At 38.7% G+C, this 22,547-nt stretch overlaps 1 protein-coding gene across 1 annotated transcript in view; it reads right to left on the minus strand.

Annotated features, from left to right (window-relative positions):
- Positions 1-3,232: 3,232 nt before the first annotated feature.
- Positions 3,233-22,547, minus strand: part of atg7 (ATG7 autophagy related 7 homolog (S. cerevisiae)) — a 77,633-nt gene continuing 58,318 nt past the window's right edge. Inside the window, exon 19 of the mRNA XM_008408544.2 lies at positions 3,233-3,999. Within this exon, the coding sequence (XP_008406766.1) occupies positions 3,967-3,999 (33 nt within the window). The 3' untranslated portion in view covers positions 3,233-3,966. The remainder of the gene's footprint in view (positions 4,000-22,547) is intronic.

A 22,547-nucleotide genomic window follows, 5' to 3' on the forward strand; every position in this document is an offset into this window, starting at 1 on the left:
GGGCATGGCCTGGTTTTCTGACTGGGGGGGGAAAGGATTATTATAATCTCTTCAAAGACACCTTTTGTTTATGTGACTCTTTCTAACACCGGTGTTAGAATTATATATGGCTAACACCCTGCTATCTTTGTCCCCCCTCCTGCAGACTGTGGTTTAATAATTTCTAAGGTTTTAAAGGTAAATTAATGCTTTTACAGGTGCATGTATTTTGTTTTATTTTTTAAATAGCTGGTATCTATTAGGGTTTTTAGCATTTCAAGCATAACTATTAACCTTTTTTTTTTCATTGAGACGTTTGTTGTTACTTCTTTTGTTGTCAGTAACAGACATAGACACTATACACTCACTGCTGGGTCAGTCGTACTCCATGTTATTATTATACTTTTGTATTGTTTTTGATTGTTTTCCATTAATATTAGTATGGTAACAAGCATCTATAGTGGGACGGCCTCCGGACAGGCTCTGTTAGGTGATAACGGCTTCTTCTCTCAAAACCGTCTGGCACGACGACGCCTGGCGTCATCGCGTCGGGCTGGCTCTGGGTTCTGCTGTTGGTTTGGGTTTTAATCAGATGTTGATCCATCGCTGGTACAAGATGCTACAAACTTCAGCGTGAGACACCAAGTCGATCCAAACTGTCAGGTTTTCATCAGAAGCATCTTAGCCTGACTTTAGTTACACCCACAGAGTCTACCTGGGTACTAGGTAGTCTCAAAGGCTTGGATACATTTGGTGATGTATCCTCTAAAAACTCATCGTCTGCATTTTATTGACAATTAAATACATATTGGAATTAGAGAACTAAACAGATTGCAAACTAGCTCTTTAGCCAGCAGCTCTTTTAACCTCCCTCACCTGACATTTTATGCTTTGACTTGGTGTTTAGTGCTTTCTTTTCTCAAGAATGGCTTTGTTTCTCTCTCTTCGGCCTAAATACATTATATTTTGTAGTACAACCTGCACCACGGTGGCATACATTCCTCCAGTTGGGAACTTTTACAGGCCTCAAGCATCTTTAACAGCAGCCAGCGTTCCCTCCACGCAGCTTTCTTTTATCCAGCAGATTTGTTTCAGACAAAAGGAACAAACTTACTTGGGGTGCCATAACATTTTCAGCAACATTTAGAGCTTTTGTTTGAGAGACCTAGACTTGTAGTAGTGGTATGGAGAGTCATTTCATGTCACTGAGCTTTGAGTTCATAGATGAGGTTTATTACCGTTTGCTGTTAAGCAGTCGGTAGCGAGTATGGTGATCCTACAAGGTTCCAAAGATGGAAGGTGTCCTCTGGATTGTCCACACATTCCATCATCAGCTACCAAACCAGATGGGACGAAACAGAAACCCACAACGATTTCATGAAAAGAAAACAGTTTTACGAGTTTTCTGAGACTAGTAAGGTGTGGCAGGCAGGCTGGGGTGGCGAAGACTGAGCTGCAGGAGCTGTGCTTTTGTTAGCGCAAGCTGTGAGTCACAAGACATTCACTTGGCACTTAAAGTCTACAGTGCAGTACAAATGTGAGTCTCCCTACAGATTTCTTTGTCGCATTTCTAATATCACATGAATATAACCAGGGTATTTATAAAAACAATCTTTGGATGACTTTATTTATGCTTAAGGTAAAACAAGAAGAAGCTAACCCTTACCTTCTGTCAATAGGTAATCACTGTAAACCGGGGTGCTGATTGACTCATTTACAATGCCATAGAAATAACCTGATTATTTTTGTTTTAATTTGGCCACAATGACAACTCCATGCATGAATGACCCTAGGAGGTCATACTAAATCTCAGTTGGATTGAAATTCAAACTTTGATTAGGCCACGCCTTTAGAAATATTTTTTAACACTGACCTTTAACTGAGCCATCTCGGTACACTTTAAGTGATTGAGGACAGTAAAATTGAACATTTTTACATTTACTCCTTCGTTTGTCTGGTATTAGAATTGGTTTGTTCTGGCATATTTAACTGTGGCAGAAAAGGAAGAAGTCTGTAAAGGGTTAAATACTTTTACACAGCACTGTACTTTATTTAAGGTCTCACGGCAACGCCTCTCCATATAAATCAACTGCAGCGAGTGCCTTGCTAGAAATCATGAGGGAAAGAGGCTAGAAGTCCAGAGGATTTTAATTTCTATCATTTACTTATCATTTCACTACCACCCTGTAGGTAGGAGGCGAGAGCTATGCTTTGGCATGCACTCCCTACACACTGTAGGAAAATCACTTAAAATACTTTTTTTTATATATTAGGTAACTATAAGACCATCATTACGCTGTGCGTAACGAATGTACAGAGAAAAAAAATCGTAGGTATTTTTTTGAGGAACAATTAATTTGTTAATGATATGTAGCTATTTAATTGTTTTTTTTCTGTCCTTATATTGTAATCATTGCATTTTCTTTTTTTTTTTTTTGTGAAAAAAGTTGATCTTTTTTTTTTGTCAGTAGAGTTTTGTTTGTCTGGAGTAAAGGTTCAAGTGCAGGAACACAGTAAACGTATGAAACCACATTACGCCACACAGATGTGTCGTCGACAATCGCTACTTCCACTCAAACCCGTTCGTCTACATTCATCAGAAATCTGAGACATTCGAACAAAAACATAACTTGGAACAACTTTTTTTTTTTTCTATTTTGCATTGACGAAACAAAAGTTACTGGCATGTACATCTAAAATGCATGTAAGCAACTCTTAAGTTGCTCTACGGATGGAGACTGAATCACATTTGAATCCTTTATTTTGATCCAGGGCATTTTTTCCTTCCCCCCCAATGATTATGGTGGTAAATTAGCTGTGAATCCACCACCACAGTTTCCACCTTTAATAAATCTTTATCAAGTTGTACATTCAGTCAGCTGACAAATCAAAGAGGAGTTGGTCTTCACTCTGATTGCTCCACATGTTCCAGGTCTGATTTTTGAAGTGGAAGTAGCATGTACTTAGTGGTAGTAGTACTCTGAACTGTAAGACATAATGTATCAAAAATCAACAAATTTTGTGGCTCTGTGTCTCCTACTCAAAAGGTTTTGGCAGGCCACCTTTTTTGTACGTAAAGTAGCCTTGATGAACAATAAAGTGCTTTTAAACCACAGACTGCGTGTCTCTGTCCTGAAGCTCTTTTCATGTGGTTGTGTGAAGAGTTGGAGACATTTCTGCAACTAAACACACGGAGTGTGTGGAAGGATGTCGAGTGCATATAGTTCCATTACACAGAAACCACACGGCCATCTAACGCTCTTTGATGTTAAACTGAGGAAACTTTTTATTACACTTTTTAGGTTAAACACCAACAGAAGTGAATTAGCTAAGCTGAAACGTTATTCATTCACAATTTCTGCTTTGCTTTTAAACACTGATCTCATCACTGAGCTTTTTTTTTTTTACAGGCCTTAAGACTCAAACAGGTTAGCAGACACAAGACAGTGCAAAGTAAAAATAAATCAAACAAAAAACTTCTGAAATCTTAATTTGTCAACTTGATTTGGTTCCCGCCAGTCTACAGTCCAGCTGCACAGAAACATCTGTGTGCAGGTTTCCTCACAGGAATGATCTGAAAGCTGCTTTTCGTATCAGCTGCTCTGTGCATGTTTGGGTCTCTAGTAAACAGAAGATGAGATGGACGGATCTGGCGAGTCCTCGGATGTGTTTCAGTGTTTCGCCTGATGCTCTTCTTTTCCAGGCTGAATGAGCAAACAGATGTCAAAACCTTGCTGACAGAATCAACTAAACCCGTTTATTGTGGTGATCATAATTTACAATTTAAAGAGACAGGTCAACACTTAATTTTTGCAAACATGGTTTTACACGCCACAATAAGCTCGAGCTCTTTGTCCGCTTGTGAAGAATTAGTTTTACCGTTACTGCTCAAGTGTGACGATGCACCTCGTGTCTAATGTACAGAGCTTGATGTTTGGTATTGTGAAGAATATTTTTGGAGTGAAATCCTCCCGCTGCTCCACCCCTTCAGATGCTCTCATCGTCGCTCATGTCCCAGATCTGACGAGAACAAAAACACAAAAGAAGCCTTTCAGAGACAAAATGATTAACAAGGCAAAACAAAGCAGCATTCAAGAGACGTCAGAGAGACTTTTTTTCTTCGAAAGCTCCCGCAGCAGCAGGTGTTTGGGCTTTAAAGTTTTCCTACTAACAATTTAATGTTACGTTTACATTCTGGAGTCTCGAGTTGTATGCTCCRTCTTCACAAACATCCTGAGTAAATAAAGGTCCGGCTTCAGAAATACTGTTTGCATGTTTTTATCACCAACTATATGTGAAAATGAAAGCTACGCTGCAATAACACAGAACAAATCAAGTGCATCATCATGCAAACTTACGCAGAGCAAAAAGGGATTTTGGTCATGTTCTACACAGGATTCGGATTTCTTCCAATTGTTAGAAATATTCAGAGCCTGGAGTGCTGCAGATTTGGAAAAGCTTTTCAAAAACATTAGTGAGAATCACTCCAAGTAGCTTTCTGACCAGGAAGTGACACAGAAACACAGAAGGACCGGCTATTCAGGAGTGTCGGTAAACAAAAGTGGCCTTCTTATGGCAGCAGATTCCTCACATTCCCCCACTGTAAAGCGTAATTCACATACCTCCTCCAACACCGACTGGAATGCTGCACAGACTGAGACACATCTCTGACACACATACGCTGCATTCCTCGACTTCACTGCTCAAAGAGCTGAGACATAGCGTCCCAGAAAACTAAGGAATCCCCTACCAAAAGTGAAAAAGAAAAAAAAAACAAAAAAACAACTAATGTGGAGAACATCAAACTACAGGCTGAAAGAAAGCACTGAGAAAAGTTTATTTTTATTTGACCATTTCTAGATATATGACCATTTGTATCAAATACTGGCACATCTTTAATATTTCAAATAAAAGATACAGTTCCAAATTTTGTTGAAAACAAAAAAAAAAATCCAAAAATACAAACAAAAAAACCCAAAAAACAAAACAAGAAGTGCAGTATTGTCAGACCAATGACATCAATAAAAAGCACAAGTTCATATTAAATTAAACAATTGCAATGCTAATGAAATAATCCTAATAACTTTAAAGTTTATTAGTTTGTTCTCCATCAGTGCTTCTCGTTGATCTAGTTCAGGTGATCCATTAACCAATATATCACTGGGCAGAAATGTTTGCTTGTGTTGGATATCTACAGACTACTATCTTTTTTCCCCAAAAGGTCCAAGTCTTTCTGTCCACCCACTCATCTATATGTAGAGTTACAAGTTAATCTATCGTGCAGTGCTAGGACTGTGTGAGGAAGAACACGCCAACTGTTTGCAGAAAACCCTGGGTCTGCTTTAGAGGTGATGAGAGTCAAATGAACAAATAGTTCCTCAGTTCAGTTGTGAGGTGCAACTTTTAGATTGGATGAATGCATCATGTGCAAAGACCACAACATCCGGCTGCGTCACGATGCTGCTCAAGACGACCGTTTCACAGAGACTGAGAGCTAGCATAAAGAAAAACTGTTGAACTGTTAACTTCAACCTGAATTGACATGTTTCTTTCACTGTGAATCAGGAGAAACACGTTCATTATGTCAATAAAATACATAAAACTGTTCCACTGAAACTGCACAAAGGCTGAGCTTGTGGTCATTTCAGCGATACAATACTGGACATTAATTTATCTAGCCACACAGAAGCTGTGTGTGCAACAGCCTCCAAGAAGGCTTCTTGCTAGATTTGATTGTGTTAAATCTGGGAACCTCATGGCGACGGATTCTTGGAAACTACAGAGCCCGACTTGTATTTACAACATTTCTTGAAGCTGTCATGAGTATGAAGTAGATGAGAAGCAGCAGAGGCCCAGAGGTGCACAAAGGTGTTTGGGTGTTGTTGCTAAGGCACACATGAAGTTTCTCTCTGCATCATTTGATTAAAGATGATCTCATTTCACTAAATCTTCAACTCAAACAGCCATAAGTTTTAGTGCAGGTTTTACCACTTTTATCTCAGACAGAAGAAAATGTGTAATGTTTGTTTGCTGGTTCTCACTTTAAATGAATATGAAAATAAGAAAAAATAATTATTGTATGAATGAGATTAAAGTCAAATTCCAATGGGAGAAAATTTTGACGGTTTCCAATTGTTCTTCCAAAACAATGTTGAGAAATGTTAAGTCTCTGAATTACTAAAGAGTAATTGTAACAGGCAGGACAAACAAAGGAATGCTAAACGCAAAGTGATAGCTGGAAAATTTCTACCAAGAATTGACGTTAAAAACAAACAAAAAAAAAAAAAGATATACATGATAAAGTTGTCTGGAAAAAAAAGGAGCTTATTTGATTCTTACTAACAAGTCAGCCTTGCAAAAATCATTCAACATGAACTGGATTTCAACCTCAGCCAATCACATTTCAGCTCCTCATTGTCCTGCGGCGTGTTTATGGTTTGGCTGCAACTCAACCAAAAGAGAAATTACCGCACATCGCGCTGAAAGGCATCAATGTCGAGTAGCCAAGAGTTGCCCAACCTGTTCTGCCGCACATGAACTTGTCTTGTTTACATGCTGCATCCACAGTGTGTTTGTCAGAGCGAGTTTGAGGCCCAGAGTGGAGAATCAGAGACTAATTCATATCAAAGCTGGACGCTCTGCATTTCTGCTCCACTGCAGCAGCAGAGCAACCATCAGAAGGACAGAAGCAAAGGCCGCTTTGAAAACCAGCGAGATTAGAGCCCCTCTCTGGATGGCTGCCATGCCAAACTGAGGTCTTGAGTGTGCATGTTTGCGTGTGTGTGTGTGCAACCTTTTGTACAAAATAGAAAGAAGGTTGGAGTGAGTGGGAGTTTTGAATTAGGGAAGGTGGGTTGGGGAGGATTATGTAACATGAATAGCTTGAGCGAACCGAAGCCAACAACTTTACTCCAGCCTGCAAAGTACGACTGAATAGCTGGGATGTTTCTCAAGCGTTTCCCTCCGTCGGTGCAACGATTAAGCAGATTTCTGCAAAGCCCAAATCAGCTCTGGCCAATTAGGAAGCTTGACGATTCTGCAAAGCTTAAAGTTTACAAATAGTGCTAACCTGGATGGAAAACACAAATATTATTTTTGTCACTAGGCACAAGTGCATTGTTTACTACGCTTCGTCCAAAGAGACAGCATCTTATTTCAATACCATAAGAAGGGCTCAGGTGTTACAGCAGTGAAATCCTGTCTAAATACCAGCTGCAAAAGTCCAAGTTTCCATATCCATTAGCAAAAATGATAAACACTATGCTACACAGATTCATGAATCTAATCCCTTCTAAAAATAGGAAAAACACATTTGAAATTGCATTGGCGTCATTTCAAGTATTAGTGTTTTCCAATAAGCAGAGTCGAGATGGTTTGGACCTCAGTTCTCTTCAATGCCACTCCTAAAGCAATTCCAGTTCTGAAGGACAGGACCAGAAAGGTTTGGGATAAACCAAAGTGTTTCTGGAGAGAGGGGTGATTGGGGGCCTACCTTATAACAGGAACTAACCTGAGATAAGAAGAAGATGGATGGACTGATGAACAGATGGACGGAGGGATGGACAGAAGAAAACAGTTTTCAGAAATCTGCTCCGACTGGATCTCGGCTGTAAAAGCTGCACATCGACAGGCTTCACACCTTCACTTATTGTGGATTTAAAAACAAAAACAACGGCACCGACAGCTGGATGTTTCATAACGCCCAGCTCGTAATCTCTGTGGGAAAGTGTTAGGAACAAGCGCGGCTCCGGCTGATATGATAATCCGGGCTAGTTGTTGAAACAGCGCTAAGATCTGATCAGATAGAGGAAGCTTTAGCTGGAAGCGGCTGCTGCTGGAAACGCAGCCAAGCCTCAGCTGCTGCTGCTGCTGCTGCTGATTACTGCTCTCCCATAAACACAACAACAAGCCCCAGCATGAGGGGTTTCAGCAGCGTTTGCCACTCCGCAGGCCTGGAGAAAAGCAGCACTTCGAAAAAAAGAAGTAAAGCCAGAACTCCTTTTGTTTTCTTTGCTTTGAATAAACTTGTTCAAGAGGGGGACCTTTGTAGGATCGTTGTGATTTCACTTCCACTGCCACTTTCAGGCAGATGACTCAGTGCTGTGGCCCGTTTGGGGCGCAGTTTAAAAACCCGGAGCCCTCACACAGGAGTACATCCTATGTGCGGGTGGCCCCAGTGGGACTCCAACCTCTAACGCCATTCAGCTAGGCAGCACTACTCAACCACTGATAGACTGGGCTATTAAAAACACATCTGCTTTACATATTAGAACTGACACCAGAGAACAAAGCGCAAAGTCAAGCTTTCATCATGGAGACTGGCTCCATCTGATATGCAATTAGAGGACCACACAGAGTGATGTGGTTTAGGGCTGCTGGGCGCAACAAGCACTAAGTGCTGCTAGTTTAAAAAAAAAAAAAAATAAATAAATAAAAATGTATGTTGGGAAAGCCAGTTGGTTTGAATTGATGTTTGCTGTCTAGTGATTGTGTTTGTGATTTTTTTTTCAGACCTAAATTAAGCAGTTAGTGTCTGTCATTATACGCAGAGCAGCTCCTGATGCAGCAGACGGGTTTGCTGAGGGATGGAGGGATGCCCATCAGACAGGGAGAAGGAAATCCCTCCTTGGACTAAAACCAGGAATGTGGAGCTCTTATTTTTGTTTCCCACTTCGGTAATGCAATGGGGTCCTTGGTTTTCAATCTGCCCTTCTTTCTATTTGTGGAATCAGCCCACCAAAAAAAGCATTCATGTGAAAAAGCACAATCAGAGTCTTCACATGGCCTGATATTTCAGGATTAGTCAATCTCTCTGGGTATTAGTTGAAGATCATTGAACTATTAGTGGAGCATTTTCCGTACAGATGAATGCGTTTTTCTGAGATTCAAACGTATAGGTTAGGATTTCCAAGTTGGATTAAAATCAACTCAAAATTGATTGAAAATGCATCTCCAACACTGCCTTGACATCTGTAGATATAGACAGGCATTTGCTCTGCTGTTAGTTTGTATTTTATTAATTCAATAGCACACAGACAGTGTACTGCACGAGTAAATGCTCTGCAACCTCTTCATATTACAAATGCAAACTTCAATGCATTTTAAGGGGTTTTTGTAATAGAATAAAGTAGAACATAAACTACTGATTCATGTTTTACTGCAGTTACAGTCTTTGGTCTCTACCAGCTTTGTGCATCTAAGATTAAAACTTTTATCAATTCCTATTTCCAAATTTCAATCGGATTGGATATAGCATGCCTGTGGACCGAATTTTCATGTCTTGGTACAGATTCTCCAATTTGATTCAGGACTTTGACTGGGTCATTCTGACACTTGAATATGTTTTGATATAAACCACTTTGGTGTTCTGCAGGAAGGCAGATCTCACCCAAACTCTCAAATCTTGTGGAGCATCCAAAAGGTTTTCTTCTAAAATGTTCCTGATCGACTCCACAGCCAACATATTGCCCAACCTGAGCTGTTGGTCTCTGCAGCTCTTCCAGAGTTACCATGGGCCTCTTGGCTGCTTCTCCGGTTGATTCTCTTTTTGCGAAGCCCCTTAGTTTAGGTTTGAAACTGTGTCATTTTTTCCAGCTTTAGAAGATGAATTGAACAAACTTCAGCATGATGTCCGGAGCTTGAGATGTTGTTTTATAACCCAACTCTCCTTCAGACTTCTCCATAACTTCATCCCTGATCTGTCTGCTGTGTTTCTTGGTCTTTATGCTGCTGTTTGCTCACTAATTACGCACATTTTTACTGAGATGTAATCATAAACAGGTGGATTTCACTCAGTAATTAATAGACTTCTGAAGCCTTGGTTCTTCTGGAGTTTATTTCAGGGTATGAGAGTAAAAGGAGATGGATACAAACGGTTATGATTTTATTCTTCTACTTCACAATAATGCATTTACGCAACATATAGACATGGTGGTGGCTGTGCTATACTGCGAGGGTGTGCTTGTTCAATTGAATACACATGCTAGCACCACTTTTCTGTATTTAATTTCTTAAAGAATTAAAAAAATATATTTAATTTTCCTTCCTCTCCTCTACAATAAAGTTTCAACAAAGTACACTGATGACTACAGTTGTAGCAAGACACATCTATTACAACTTATGCCTCAAAATAACTTGATCAGAGAATTTGAAAACTAACTTCTCCCTATTTTACGAAAACGCTCTGATTAGTGAGCTTCAGGTATTTATGATGAATGATTGTCAGTAATGTTGGTTTATTCATTAACCACAGTAGGGGGTCACCTACACCAAATATTTGTTTGATAATTAAAAAGAGAAACCGATCAGAGTCTAAAACAGCGTAAACTGTTATTTCTACGACTGCCAGATCTAATAGTCATCAACAGAAAGCAGATCAAACACCACACAGGGGTGTCTGCTCAGGAAATTTTTGTTTCCTCTAACAAATGATTCACATCTGGGAGTGTGGATTAAAGAGCTGAAGGGGTGCTTCCCTTTTCATCTGCCCCCTCCGAACCTCCCGAGGGCAGGTTTTATCTCTAGGAAGACAGAAAACCCCTAAAAGTGGCTTCAACAATCACAGCGAGAAGCAACAGTCGATAAAAGTAGCCCCTGTACAGCTCACAATGGGTTAGTGGTTGGAAACCCTTACCAGCTATCCACATTGGGGGAAAAAAATAAAAAATCCCAGAAAAGACTTATGAAGGTTTCTTTTTTAGCTCCTCTCCTTTGCTTTCCTCTCTTTTGGGAAACCGCACTGCACTTATCATGGAATTACCAAAAGACACACTTAAAATTACCGTAACAACTACAACAATAGCAAGTGTGTGTGCATGTTTATGGGCCTTTGTGGTGACCCTGTACTGCTGAGCGAGAGATCAGGCCTCACTCCCACAATGACAGCTCACATATATAAACATCATATACTGGAACAAACAAATGATCTGTGGCTTCTGGCTGCAGGATGTAAATAAATAATGCAGCTTTGGGTGTGGCCTCCGTGAGGCGTCGCTTTCCGGCTCAGAGGAGGGTTCTGCCCTGAAATGCCGGCGCTTTGAAGTCCACTCAGAGCTGGGATGAGGTTTAAAAATCACCTGAGGTGTTGCTGAAGGGCGACTTTAGTTTAGTTTATCAGGAGGCGCCGATTTCAAATCGGCGAGAGAAGAGCAAAAGCATTTTTTACCATGTGTACATAATGATTTTCTTACATTTTTGTTTCAGACTATAAAAAAAAAGTGCACTGCGAAAAATTTTCTGACATTTAATCTGAATTAATCTGTGAAAATTTCACCAAACATACTAATACATAAGGTGGAAAATGTTAAAGAACTGCTGTTGCCTATTTTTTTCTAAAATATGAACTAAAACTTTTTCAAAACACATTTGAAGCTTGAAAACAAAATCAAAAGATTTTTTCTACACCAGAGAAATTACAAATGATACTTTAAATACTTTAAAATACTATTAAAAAGTGAGCTGTGAGTTGTACAACAGAGCAACAGGGAAAGGCTGTAAGAATTTTTGTTTAATTACAAAATGCTGCCATGATATCAATAGAATAAATGTTACCAGAAGTATGTCTTCAAACTACAAGAGAAAAGTTGTTTACTGAGAAAAAAACTTGAATAATATATTTTTTGATATTTCTTGTGTTGGAGTTCTCATAAAACTACTACTTCATTTTCCAAATATTGCAACTATTCTGGTAGCATTAAGATTTTATTCTCACAATATTAAATTATTATCATATGATTTTATTTATTGCTACAACTGTATTCTTGTAAAATCATGACTAAAAAAAAAAAAAAAACTTTTCCTGAACAACGCTTGTCACACAAGACAGCAGGCATTGTGAGTGATGACATCACTCTGAACTACAGAAACCCAAGGAGTACATTGGTGGAAAAAAAAAAAAAACATAAATCCAGATTTCCCAAAAAGCACATCTTCAAAAAACAAAAACAAAAAAAATATTAAATGATAAAATCTATTCATCAGCCAGTCCTAGCTCAGTCTGCCAAACATTTAACTTAGTAGCTAAAGTCGTTCGTGGCAGAGAGATTACAAAACATTACAACGTTTGTACAAAGAACATCAATCAGGAGAAGGGTATATCAGAGTTAAACAGCATTTTACAGAAAAGACAGTCATTTAGGGGAACAATGTGTCTGGACAGAGAGAGACGGAAACCTTTTCTTCCAGTGAAAATATCCAAGCCACAGTTTCAAAAGGCATGTTTGGTAAATGAATAAAATGCTGGTAGTTCAGTTCAAGTTCAGTTTTGACCCAAAACTATCAGCTGAAAACGATTTCCTTTAAAGCACGAACAAACAAAAAGCAACAAACTTTTGAACTGACCCAGCCATAGTCCAGAGCTCACAGAGAGGATATCTGTGGGTCACACGAAGAGGGCTGCGGACAACAGATGTTCTCATTATCTCACAGATTTGGAGAGAATTTGAAAGGCAGCAAAGGTTGGAGTCAATTATCAGTTTTCAGTTTTGTTGTGTAAACTTCATGGAGACTCATGTTTTGTTCTTCTGTGACTTCAGGGTCATAAGTGAACAGAGTACCAGAACCAGAGGAAGTAACTTGGGGAACATTTCCAAGGCAGACTAGAGATGCTAACAGACTCTGAACTATGAAGATTGAATGTTGACCCAAAATCAAAAAGTACATCAGCAGAGTTTTAGCTTTGGGGTTTGTGCAAAAATTCAACCAGGTCATTGCAGCTTTACAGATCTAAATCACATAAAACCAATTAAAGGAAAATTCTTTTTCTAAATGACTTATGATGGTTTCTTTCCTTTCCCGATTACAAAAGTCTAGATTTCTAACAGGGATGTGAAGACTTTTAAAAGCGACAATAAACCAGGGACCTAACACTAAGATTAAAAAGTGTTTCAGCCTTCTGGTTTGCTTTTGAAGTACCATCTCTGGCGGCAAAAGTTAATTAGCTCAAATGTCAAATAAAAAGTCATAGATAGGTCATAGCTGTGCTGTGTATTGAAATTTCAGCATAAAATATTTGAGAAGCTTAAGCAAATTGAAGGATGCTCATTAAAGTCAAGAAATGGAAATGCAGACTGAGAGGGAAAAAAATATGAGTCTGGGAGAACAACAATAGCTGCAGGTTTATTATTGGATTTAAATTATTCCATCCTGGCTTTGAAGATGTGTTGGTCTCTTGCAAAAAAAAAAAAAAAAGTAGAAAAAGTAGAAAAACACATCGAGTGGTTTGATTTCCCAAAACGAATCCTCAGAGTTAATCTGTATAAGAAGACAATGTGTCATGTTCCAGTAAAAAGAAAGATCAACTGGGATTAAGAGCGCTAAACCCTATTTAGCTTCAGGATCATCTTTCAGTACCACACCAAAATAATCCCACAAACACGTGTGCAACAAATGAAGAGAGTGTAAACTGGCTGATGAAAGAATCTGAATTACCCATCAGCAGCAGAGGTGACCTCATAGGATCGAGTACAAAGCCAAGAACTGCTGCAGTTCGTTGCAATCCTGAAATCCTCAAACAACCCTGCACAACAAGTCGGGCGTCTGCAGCAGGGTGGCTTCACCAGCTGAGAGACGCCTTAAACTGAACTGAAGGCCAAAGGAAATCTGCATAATAATAATAAGCTACAACATGTGGCCCAAAGCTCTTCGCGTTTTCTTTTAAATAGGGACAAGATTCTTAAATATAATCGGAATTAGCAACATCCTTCCAAAGTKTAGGATTTTATTTTATACTGCTTGAGAACAAAGTTTACTAGCATTAAACTAGTTTTTTTAAATTATCTGTTAATTTAGATTTTTGTAGATCATCAATAAATGCTGCAATCAAGATTTTCCCTAAAATAATATGAATCAATATATTTAAGCATCTGCTATAGTGTTTCTACTAAGATGTCATAAAATCATTTTGTTAAATGATCAAGACCATAAATTGGCAATAACTGTTGCAATAATTTGAAATGCTTCATAGAAGGAGCTCAGTACTTCATGCTTAAAGCTGATGATTTATGGTCCTTAGAATTGGAGACATTAGAACATTACTTTGTTAATTACTCAAACCACACGTTTGGGTAATTATTATTAAATTATGCAAAGGTGTCAGTAGTGAATGCAAGAAAAAAAATTACAACTGGAAGTTTTTGTGCGACTTTACACAAAAATCAAGCAGGAATGTAAAACTCATGCTAGTTACATACTCTGCTGTTTTTGGATTTAATAAACTTAGATGTTTAAACCCAACAAGACTGATTTCTCTGATCTTGCATTAAATCTTCAGTCTTCAGTAGCTTTGATGATTTTTGATGGGTTTTTTTTTTCTTTTGTATTTTGCTTTTTAAGCCTCTCTACTGTCCCCTCATTGCTGCTTGAAGCCATCCAAAGTGAGCGAAAATCATAAAACAAAAGACTCCAAACCCACTAATGGCTTCTGTTTAATAAAAAAAAATGTCTCAGGGCAGATCGTACAAGTCCACACAAAACACAGAGCTTGGGTTAATATTGCTTCACAGTAAAAAAAAAAAAAAAAAAAAGCTCATTTGATAAAGCAGTTCCAGATGCTTCGGCCCATTGGATGCGTTGCTGTAGGTGTGTCTGTTTCTACATGCTGATGTGGTTCAGTAAACTGAGAACAGATCTCAGGATTGTTGATGGCTTCGGTCTGGATGTCACACACACAGCAGCTACCACCAACATGAACAGAGATGTGCTAGTATTGACAAAGCTTTGATTTATTTATTTTTGTTATATAAGCACAGTTTACTAAAACAGAAAGACTTTGTCCAAATTTTAAAGTAATATGTTGGTTGATCATGTGGCCCTCTTACAAATTTCTTCCCCCTTTACTTTTGTGTCACATTTAAATGAATTAGATAATGCACATTTTGATATTAGACAAAGATAATCCAAGCAAATAAAGCATGCAGTTTTGAAACTATGATTACATTTATTGAAATAAAACAGCTATCCAAACCCACCTGGCCCCATGTGAGAAAGAAACCTAATGATTGTGCCAAACCCTGGGAGAAACAACTGACATCAAGTGTTTGTAAAACCTAGAATTGAACCTTTTCCCTCCATGAGGGAGTTTTGGTCCACTCCAATTCACAGAATTGTTGTAATGTAGCAACAGGGAGGGGTTGTTTAAACATGAGCGCGCTGTATAAGGTCATACCACATCGTCACAATCTCATTTAAACCCAAACTTTGACTATCTACCCAACAATATTCATTTTGACTTTTTTAAAATGGGACCGTGGAGGTCTGGATGGCTCTTCTATTCAATGAATGAAATTGTTATTTGTCTGTTGATTTAATCAAGCACAGAACAATGAATCCTAACATGTCCATACAATCTGACACAATACCTCAAGGTCTGGATCGTTTAAAGCTATGCATAATCACATGTAATCACTATATGTTAAAACTGAAAATTAAAACTACCATCTGCCTCCCGTTGACTAAATTTAAAATAATAATTCGCCCGGTTCCATTTCCTGTAAAGATCCTTTTGTTCCCTCTGATGTTCTCATTGTTCCAGGCCCACAGCTCTCGTGGGGGAACATGGTGTGTCATTTAGTGAGTACACGTCCTATTCACCGAAGCCTGGGACAGGAAGAGGAAAACAAGAAGGGTGGAGACAGGAAAAGGAGGAGAAGCTACAACTTAACCTCCACATCTCTCTTACACTGGGTCAAATTAAACAAAACCCTGAACCACATAATGGCCTCCCACCATACAGCAGTAAACCATCAAACACTGACTTAATAATATACTTAAAAGATAAGCTGCATATTGGATATTTCTATAAAATCTAAACCTATATCGCAGTAAGAATTTGGAGATAACTATTTGAAAAATCTTTTACTTTTTACTGCAGCAAAAAGATGTTCTCTATCAGGGGTAAGGAAAGTTAGGCTACTCTTTTATTGATAATAAAGCAGAGAAATAAGCAAAGACAAATAATTCTGGTAATTCCAGCTGACCTAAAACAAGAAGGGACAGATGGAAGAGAGGCTGAGACCAAAATGACAAAATTGTCATCATGCAACTGCGACAATGAGATCYGATTTTGGCACATCGATGTGACCTTGTAGAGGACTTAAGGCTACTGCTGGTGGTTTAAAATCTGAGCATTATTTAAAATACACAGCCTAAGTATCTTTTCTGTCCCTTTCCATCACTTTATGACCACAGTGTTCCTATCGTCTGATTGCTATTTGCAGCAGGACGGTGATTCTCAAATAACATCAAACTGGTTTCCTAAACATGATAATGGGTTTGCTGCACTCCAATGACCTCCAGTCATCAGATCTCAATCCAATAGCACATTTGGGATGTGGTGGAACAGGAGACGCATCGTGGTTGTAAAAATGACAAATCATCATGTCTGCAGGGAACAAGAGGTCTGAGGAATGTTGCTGACACCCTTTTAAATCGTCAATCAAATAGCAGCTCTGGAGGTTCAACCTGACACTAGCAAGACATACCTAACAAAGTAGCAAGAAGAGGAAAGTAGCCAGGAAGATCAAATCCAATCAGAGCTCATTTTTGCATTTTTAAGACTAAAACAACGTTATAGGCCTGATTTTCTAAAGGCTTGTCCATAGAAAGATGGGTACAAAGCTGATMTASAAGCAACACACAAACAGGTTTGTGCAGCAAAATCACCAAAACCTATGTTGATCATCCGAAAGCGCAAAATACTAGGAGGAGGAGATGCAAATGTATTGACTTTCTAAACCTGGACCAGATTGCTAGAAGCTGTTTTTGCGTCTATATTTGACACTTCAGAAAAGTAGGTGGAAGTTGTCATGCAAACATGCGTGCGGTCGCTGTGGCAAGCAAGAGACATGAATACAATGACAGCAGTCACTGTCAAATGTTCGGAATATTTAAAGAATACAAAGTAAGAATAACAAGAGAGATTAGAAATATCCTTAACAATGCTGATTTCAAGCTGCAGGATTATAGAATAAATCCAGTGCACCGTCACTTCATCAAAACGTCGTAATGTTTTGAGGATCTGCAGGAGAGTGGCCACTTTGTCCAGAAAAGGTGACACAAATTCCAACAACTTGTGCAGGCTGGAGGTTTAGTTTGATTGTTAAATGTTTTTACTGTTGTGTTCTGTCATTGCATACTGAATTTTTACTTAACTTTTCTTTTTATAGGTCTCCAATACTCTCCATGAAACAGCGCTACATGCAAAACCCTCATATAGGGCGGTCTGCACCACAGTTGCTCCTGTAATCACTTGTGSAATCAATCTTTGTAAATCACGTAAAACACGTTCGCATACATTGCTTTTTTTGGGTTTTTTTTTTTGTTTTTTTACGCAATTTACCGCTCCTTAGTTGGAATCTTTGTGGGTCAGATCTTATATGCATTTGACAAAGACAAGAAAACATTACCAGAACTTTTGCTAAACAAGTAGAGCTTCTTCATTGGAAAAATGGTTTCCAACAGGTTTTGGCTACAAAACTACTGTTCACAGCAGGAAACAAAAACAAAGAGGGCTAAAACAAGTTATCAGATGTGAAACCCATGACAGTGTAGAATCAGATAAGTCATGTTTTTTTTTTTTTATTCCACGCTTTACTTTCCTATCAAGGCCTGGTACCCTCATGASCCAGCATGGAACCAGACAGAGAGCAGAACCAGGCCATCGATAGGCTCACCTTTCTCTGCACTACTTCAAACAAGAGCCAATGCTCCAGGCGCTTTTCCATCCTTCACTCACTTTCTTTTGCCTGCCCAAAGGCTCCGTGCAAGTTCTGTCACATACATGCAGCAGCACTCCCCAAACCTCCAGCGTGGGCTTTGAAGTGCAAAGTCRGTGGATTTCCCCTTCATTTGCACTGCTGCCCAAACCTGTATGATTGGTCACATGAAATTCACACTTCTTTCGTTTGCTTCTGAAGTTGACAGCATAAGGAAATTAACTCCCTTTGTAAAATGYGCATGTCTACACTTGCAGCTAATGATATATAAATGATTTAAGGGAATGTTTTGATGCCCACTTTGATGAATTGGGAGATCAGAAAGACAGGTAAATATTTGTGATAAATGACAGAAGAGGGAAGCATCTTGAAAATGGGAAAAGGTTTGAGAGAAAAGTCAGAGAGTCTTGCTGGGAGTGAAAGTGGCCTGACACAGGTTGAGAAAGGACAAGCCTGGGTTCAGAGGAGCTCTGGTGGGAACAGCATCAGCGCTCAGGTCCCAGCTGAGGTCGTGTCCCCTGGCTGTGTTTTCATAAACTCCTGAGTCTTAGGGTAATCAAACAAAGTGCCAGCATTCTCAGTGTTTGGCCCAGAAGGCAAACTCTGGAAACAAACCACATAATAGAAAAATGACAACCTGGAGGGGATGCAGAACCTCATCTGGCTTCTTTTTCTCACCCATCTCTGACTAACAGGTCAGTTTCTCGGATTTTGTTTTTGTTACTTTAAGTTGGTCAGGCTCCATTAGCCCCATCATCTCCCTTGTCCCCCTCCTTCTCGATCTCTCCGAGTTGTAAAGGYCAGCTACAACAACAAATTGAGTCTCTCTCGCCTGGGTGTGGCGGCCTGTGGAGATGCAGCTGGGTCCTGTTGTTTCTCCTGAGACAGTTTGTCTTCCTATTCAGGACAACTTTTTCTCTGCCTTCTAATCTTTTCCCTAAATATTTGACCAGTTTTGTCTCAAACTTCCAAGTAGGGAACAATGTTTATCTTCCTTTTCTCTGAACTGTTGAACTACAATTTTCTCACTTCAGTGTGTGAGAGTAAGTGCCATACATTTGACAAGTCCTGAATATTTTAGATTTGCTGTTTTTTCTCTCCTATTTCGCGTCACCCAGCAGTCCACACCTCCCATTTCCCTTCCCCCTCACCACTCTAAGACCTTTCCTGGTTCCCTCTGACACATATCCTGTATAGAGTAACTCTTATCAACACTTTTGTGAGTCATTCAAGCATTTCACTTGGCTAGAAAAGCCTCAGGTAAAAAAAAAAGAAAAAAAAAAGAAAAACAACAACTTAGAGCTATGTTTTAAAGAGAACCTTTAGACATAAGCTCCAAAAAACTATCATTTTGGAGCTTTTTTATTCTTTAAATAAGGTCCATATTGTTTAATCCTCCTGTTACATTCTTACATGTCGTCATTTTTACAAGCACCCATCACAWAAATGTACGTCACTGCTGCATACTATTGTATGTTTCTCTACAATAAAATAAATTAGAGAAMAATTATCAATTAAAATGTTCAAAGTTTGGGTAKAATTTACCTTAATAGCTCATTATTTACTGAACATTTTCTGTAACACCATACTTCCATTTGTGATTCTCACCTACATTTGATTCAACTGACAGATGAAATATGAGAGATTTAAATCACTTAACRTGCCACAATAACTCTTAGAGGCCTACTGCTGGCAGATGTTATTTATTAGTCATAAAACCATTCCTTGTAGTTAAAAATAGGCCGAAGCATATAAAATTACTGTAAACAGTCAAAGCAGATACAATCTGATGCATGTTAGGCACAAAACGTTCTATGGCAAAATTGATTTGCATCATCCCCAAAACATCATGGATCCAAAAAACCATATTTTTGGACTATAAGTCACTTTTTTTTTTTTTCGTTTGGCTGATCCTATAATTTATGTTTTTTTTCCCTCTTCATGATATATTTTTGACTAATCAGTTAAATGTTAATTCATACTGAYGGACATGAWCCAAGAAGTAAATATTACCATCTGAAGCCGCAACAAAAGCTAACCGTTGGCTAAAGGCAAGATGACGAAAACTGGAGGTACAAGGCCAAAGAAAAACACGCTTTCAGGAGAGGTTTGCATTTACGTTTCCACGCCCTGGTAGTTGCCAAGGTGATGAATATAAATGACTTTGCAGGTGGGTCTTCTTGGTGTTACCACTTCATGCAATTACCTCTACATGAAAATCTGCTGAGTCAGAAACTGCCAGCAGACTTCTGACCCAAGCTYGACAGTTTCCGYGAGTTCTTTGRAAAAGAGATAACCAAACATTACGTGTGACTGGATCATAACATCAACATGGATGAGGTCCCTTCACGTTTGACAATTTATAAATAAACAAAACAGTCCAGTGTAGGTTGTTTTTCTCTTACTASTGCATTTTTTGACTGATGCAACTTTTAGTCCTGAAAATATGATACTCAAGAGTAAAAATGTTMCCTTAGTATAAAGTAACACATTATAACATMTGCTTAAATTTATGACAATAATCTAATTAGACAAACTAAAATAATCAGTTATATGCATATTTCAGTTAGAACAGTGCAAAGTACTTCCAGGGCAATATATTGTTCAGTCTACCTTTAAACAGCACAGTAGGCTCTGAAGACACAAAATAACACTAGAACAATGAAGCTTGTATTCAAACAAGAAATGTTAGTTTAATGTAAACTGTAAGTTTGTCATCTGTCTGGTTTTCATTTTTCATTCATTGAAGTAATTACAGTTGGGAGACGTTCCAAACAATTTTACTCAAGCAGGAGTAATGTTACTTCAAAATAACRTCACTCGACTACATGTAGAAAGTACAGTGCTGTAAAACGTCTTGAAGTACTATATATTTTTATTTAATTTACTCAAGTACATGCAGCTACTTAGGAGGAACCACTTGCTTATTGCGACAGGCAATATAAAATATGCCCAAGTCACGTCTGATGTCTTTTCTCATTCATATAGGCAACAACAAAGCATTTCTGCAAAAAATCAACAAATTCTTTATTTTGTTTCCTTTTGTGAGCGATCACTGTGTGCTTCTGTTCACAGCCACTACAAACTCCAGCTAATGAAGTGTTAGGAGCAGCAACTAACCAAATGGCAATAACAGATCAACTTCAGAGGCAGCGTGCGTCTCTGTGCAGCCAGTTCAGACCTGCCCTTCCTTTAATTATAACTATGAGACTAAGCCAACAGACATGTGGTCAGAGCAACTATTAAACACCAGTGGGGCCCCCAGGGGCACAAACACACACACAAAAACACACTCAGACATACATTTGCACTTGCATTCAAAGATAGCTTTGCACGTTTTAACATGAGTGAMAAAAGGAACAAAAGAAATCAAATAAWTTTTTTGTTTTCTAAATAAGAATCTGCCATCCAAAACAGAAGGTTTAAAAGAAGCTGCAAATCACAAACAYACACATGGAGSTTACAGAGCAGAAAGCAAATTGCTCCGTACACCAGCAGAGGAAGCAATCTTTTCATCTRATAATAAACAAACCAGGCATTCAAAGCCTGTTTACAGATTTATCAGAGAAGCCTGCRCTAGTAATTAATGTTCAGAGGGGGGAAAAAAAATCATCCAGTCACAAGCCATTGCACCACATGTAGACCATACTGGTAACCACAAGGCTGAATGGGCTTCAAACATATGTTCCCGAGCAGTAATCCAAGCGAGGCGTGGGCTGATGGTACACGCAGAACTCACAGTTCACTTCATATCTATGCTTTAAAGTCACATTTTCATGCATTTTTCTAAAATCATTTATAAAGTACTTGTGGATATTGTATATAGCATAATATTTTTAAAATGAAATTTAAAAATACTGGTACTTATTCCCAACTGTTCTCCATTTGTGCATTGTCTGCAGTTATTGTTGCCATAAACTTTACGTTGTCTCTGTTTAATGTCTTCACAGAAATTACATCTGACCCAGGGTTTCGGTTTAGCCGTGTCTTTTTCCTGGAAGTCACCATTAGCCAAGGAGCTGCTGCCAGTATATTATTGTTTTTAACCCTGTATTCTGCGTAAAGCTGTTGAAGATAACACAGCTGGCACTTTTTCATCCTGCAGTCTGTACAACTGGCTCAGAGATTGTTTAACTTTGTTTCTCTTGTTGCAATGTATAAAAACTACTGGACACAAGATTTTTWAATTTTTTTTCTGTTACTGTTCTGTTTGACTTTTTAATGTCTATCCTTTTCACTTCTTCTTTTATGCAACTYATAGCCACATCTGAGATCTGAACTGAGGAGTTCATTAATACCTAGAAATATTGATATAAATAAGCATAAAAATCATCAAAGGCTTGATGATATCAATAACCAACATGTGCTGGACAGAGCAGAGTCTAGTGAGAGATAAGAAAAGCCCTCTGCTAATGCTTAGATATACATGCGTGTGCATCTGTGTGGGTGAAAAAGAGAGAGAGAGAGTGTGTTTTCCTTTTAAGCCAGTGCCCATAGGCAGCTTACTCCTGACCAGCAAGGCAAGCCATAATCAGCCTATACTGGATTCAGACATGTACATGCAGGCCCAAACACACACACACACACACGCACGCACGCACGCACACACATACAAGGCCAGCTAGCTCTTATCTCAGTCTTTGATGCAGCTGGACGGTTTTGCAGAGCCTGCCAAACCAGGAACAAACAGTCCTGCACTCAGGATTCAGGAAAATAGTTTTTTAAGGTAATAAAGTAAGTCAGACAGCTTTACAKAAATATAATTACAGATTTATGAAGGTAAGCAGAATTTTAATCCTAGAAGTTCTCTTACGGTGTCACGTTTTCAGGCGGCTGTCTCAATTTCTTCAACAAATT

The sequence above is a fragment of the Poecilia reticulata genome, linkage group LG5, assembly GCF_000633615.1.
Source record: "Poecilia reticulata strain Guanapo linkage group LG5, Guppy_female_1.0+MT, whole genome shotgun sequence".
In the NCBI taxonomy this organism is placed as follows: Eukaryota; Metazoa; Chordata; class Actinopteri; order Cyprinodontiformes; family Poeciliidae; genus Poecilia; species Poecilia reticulata.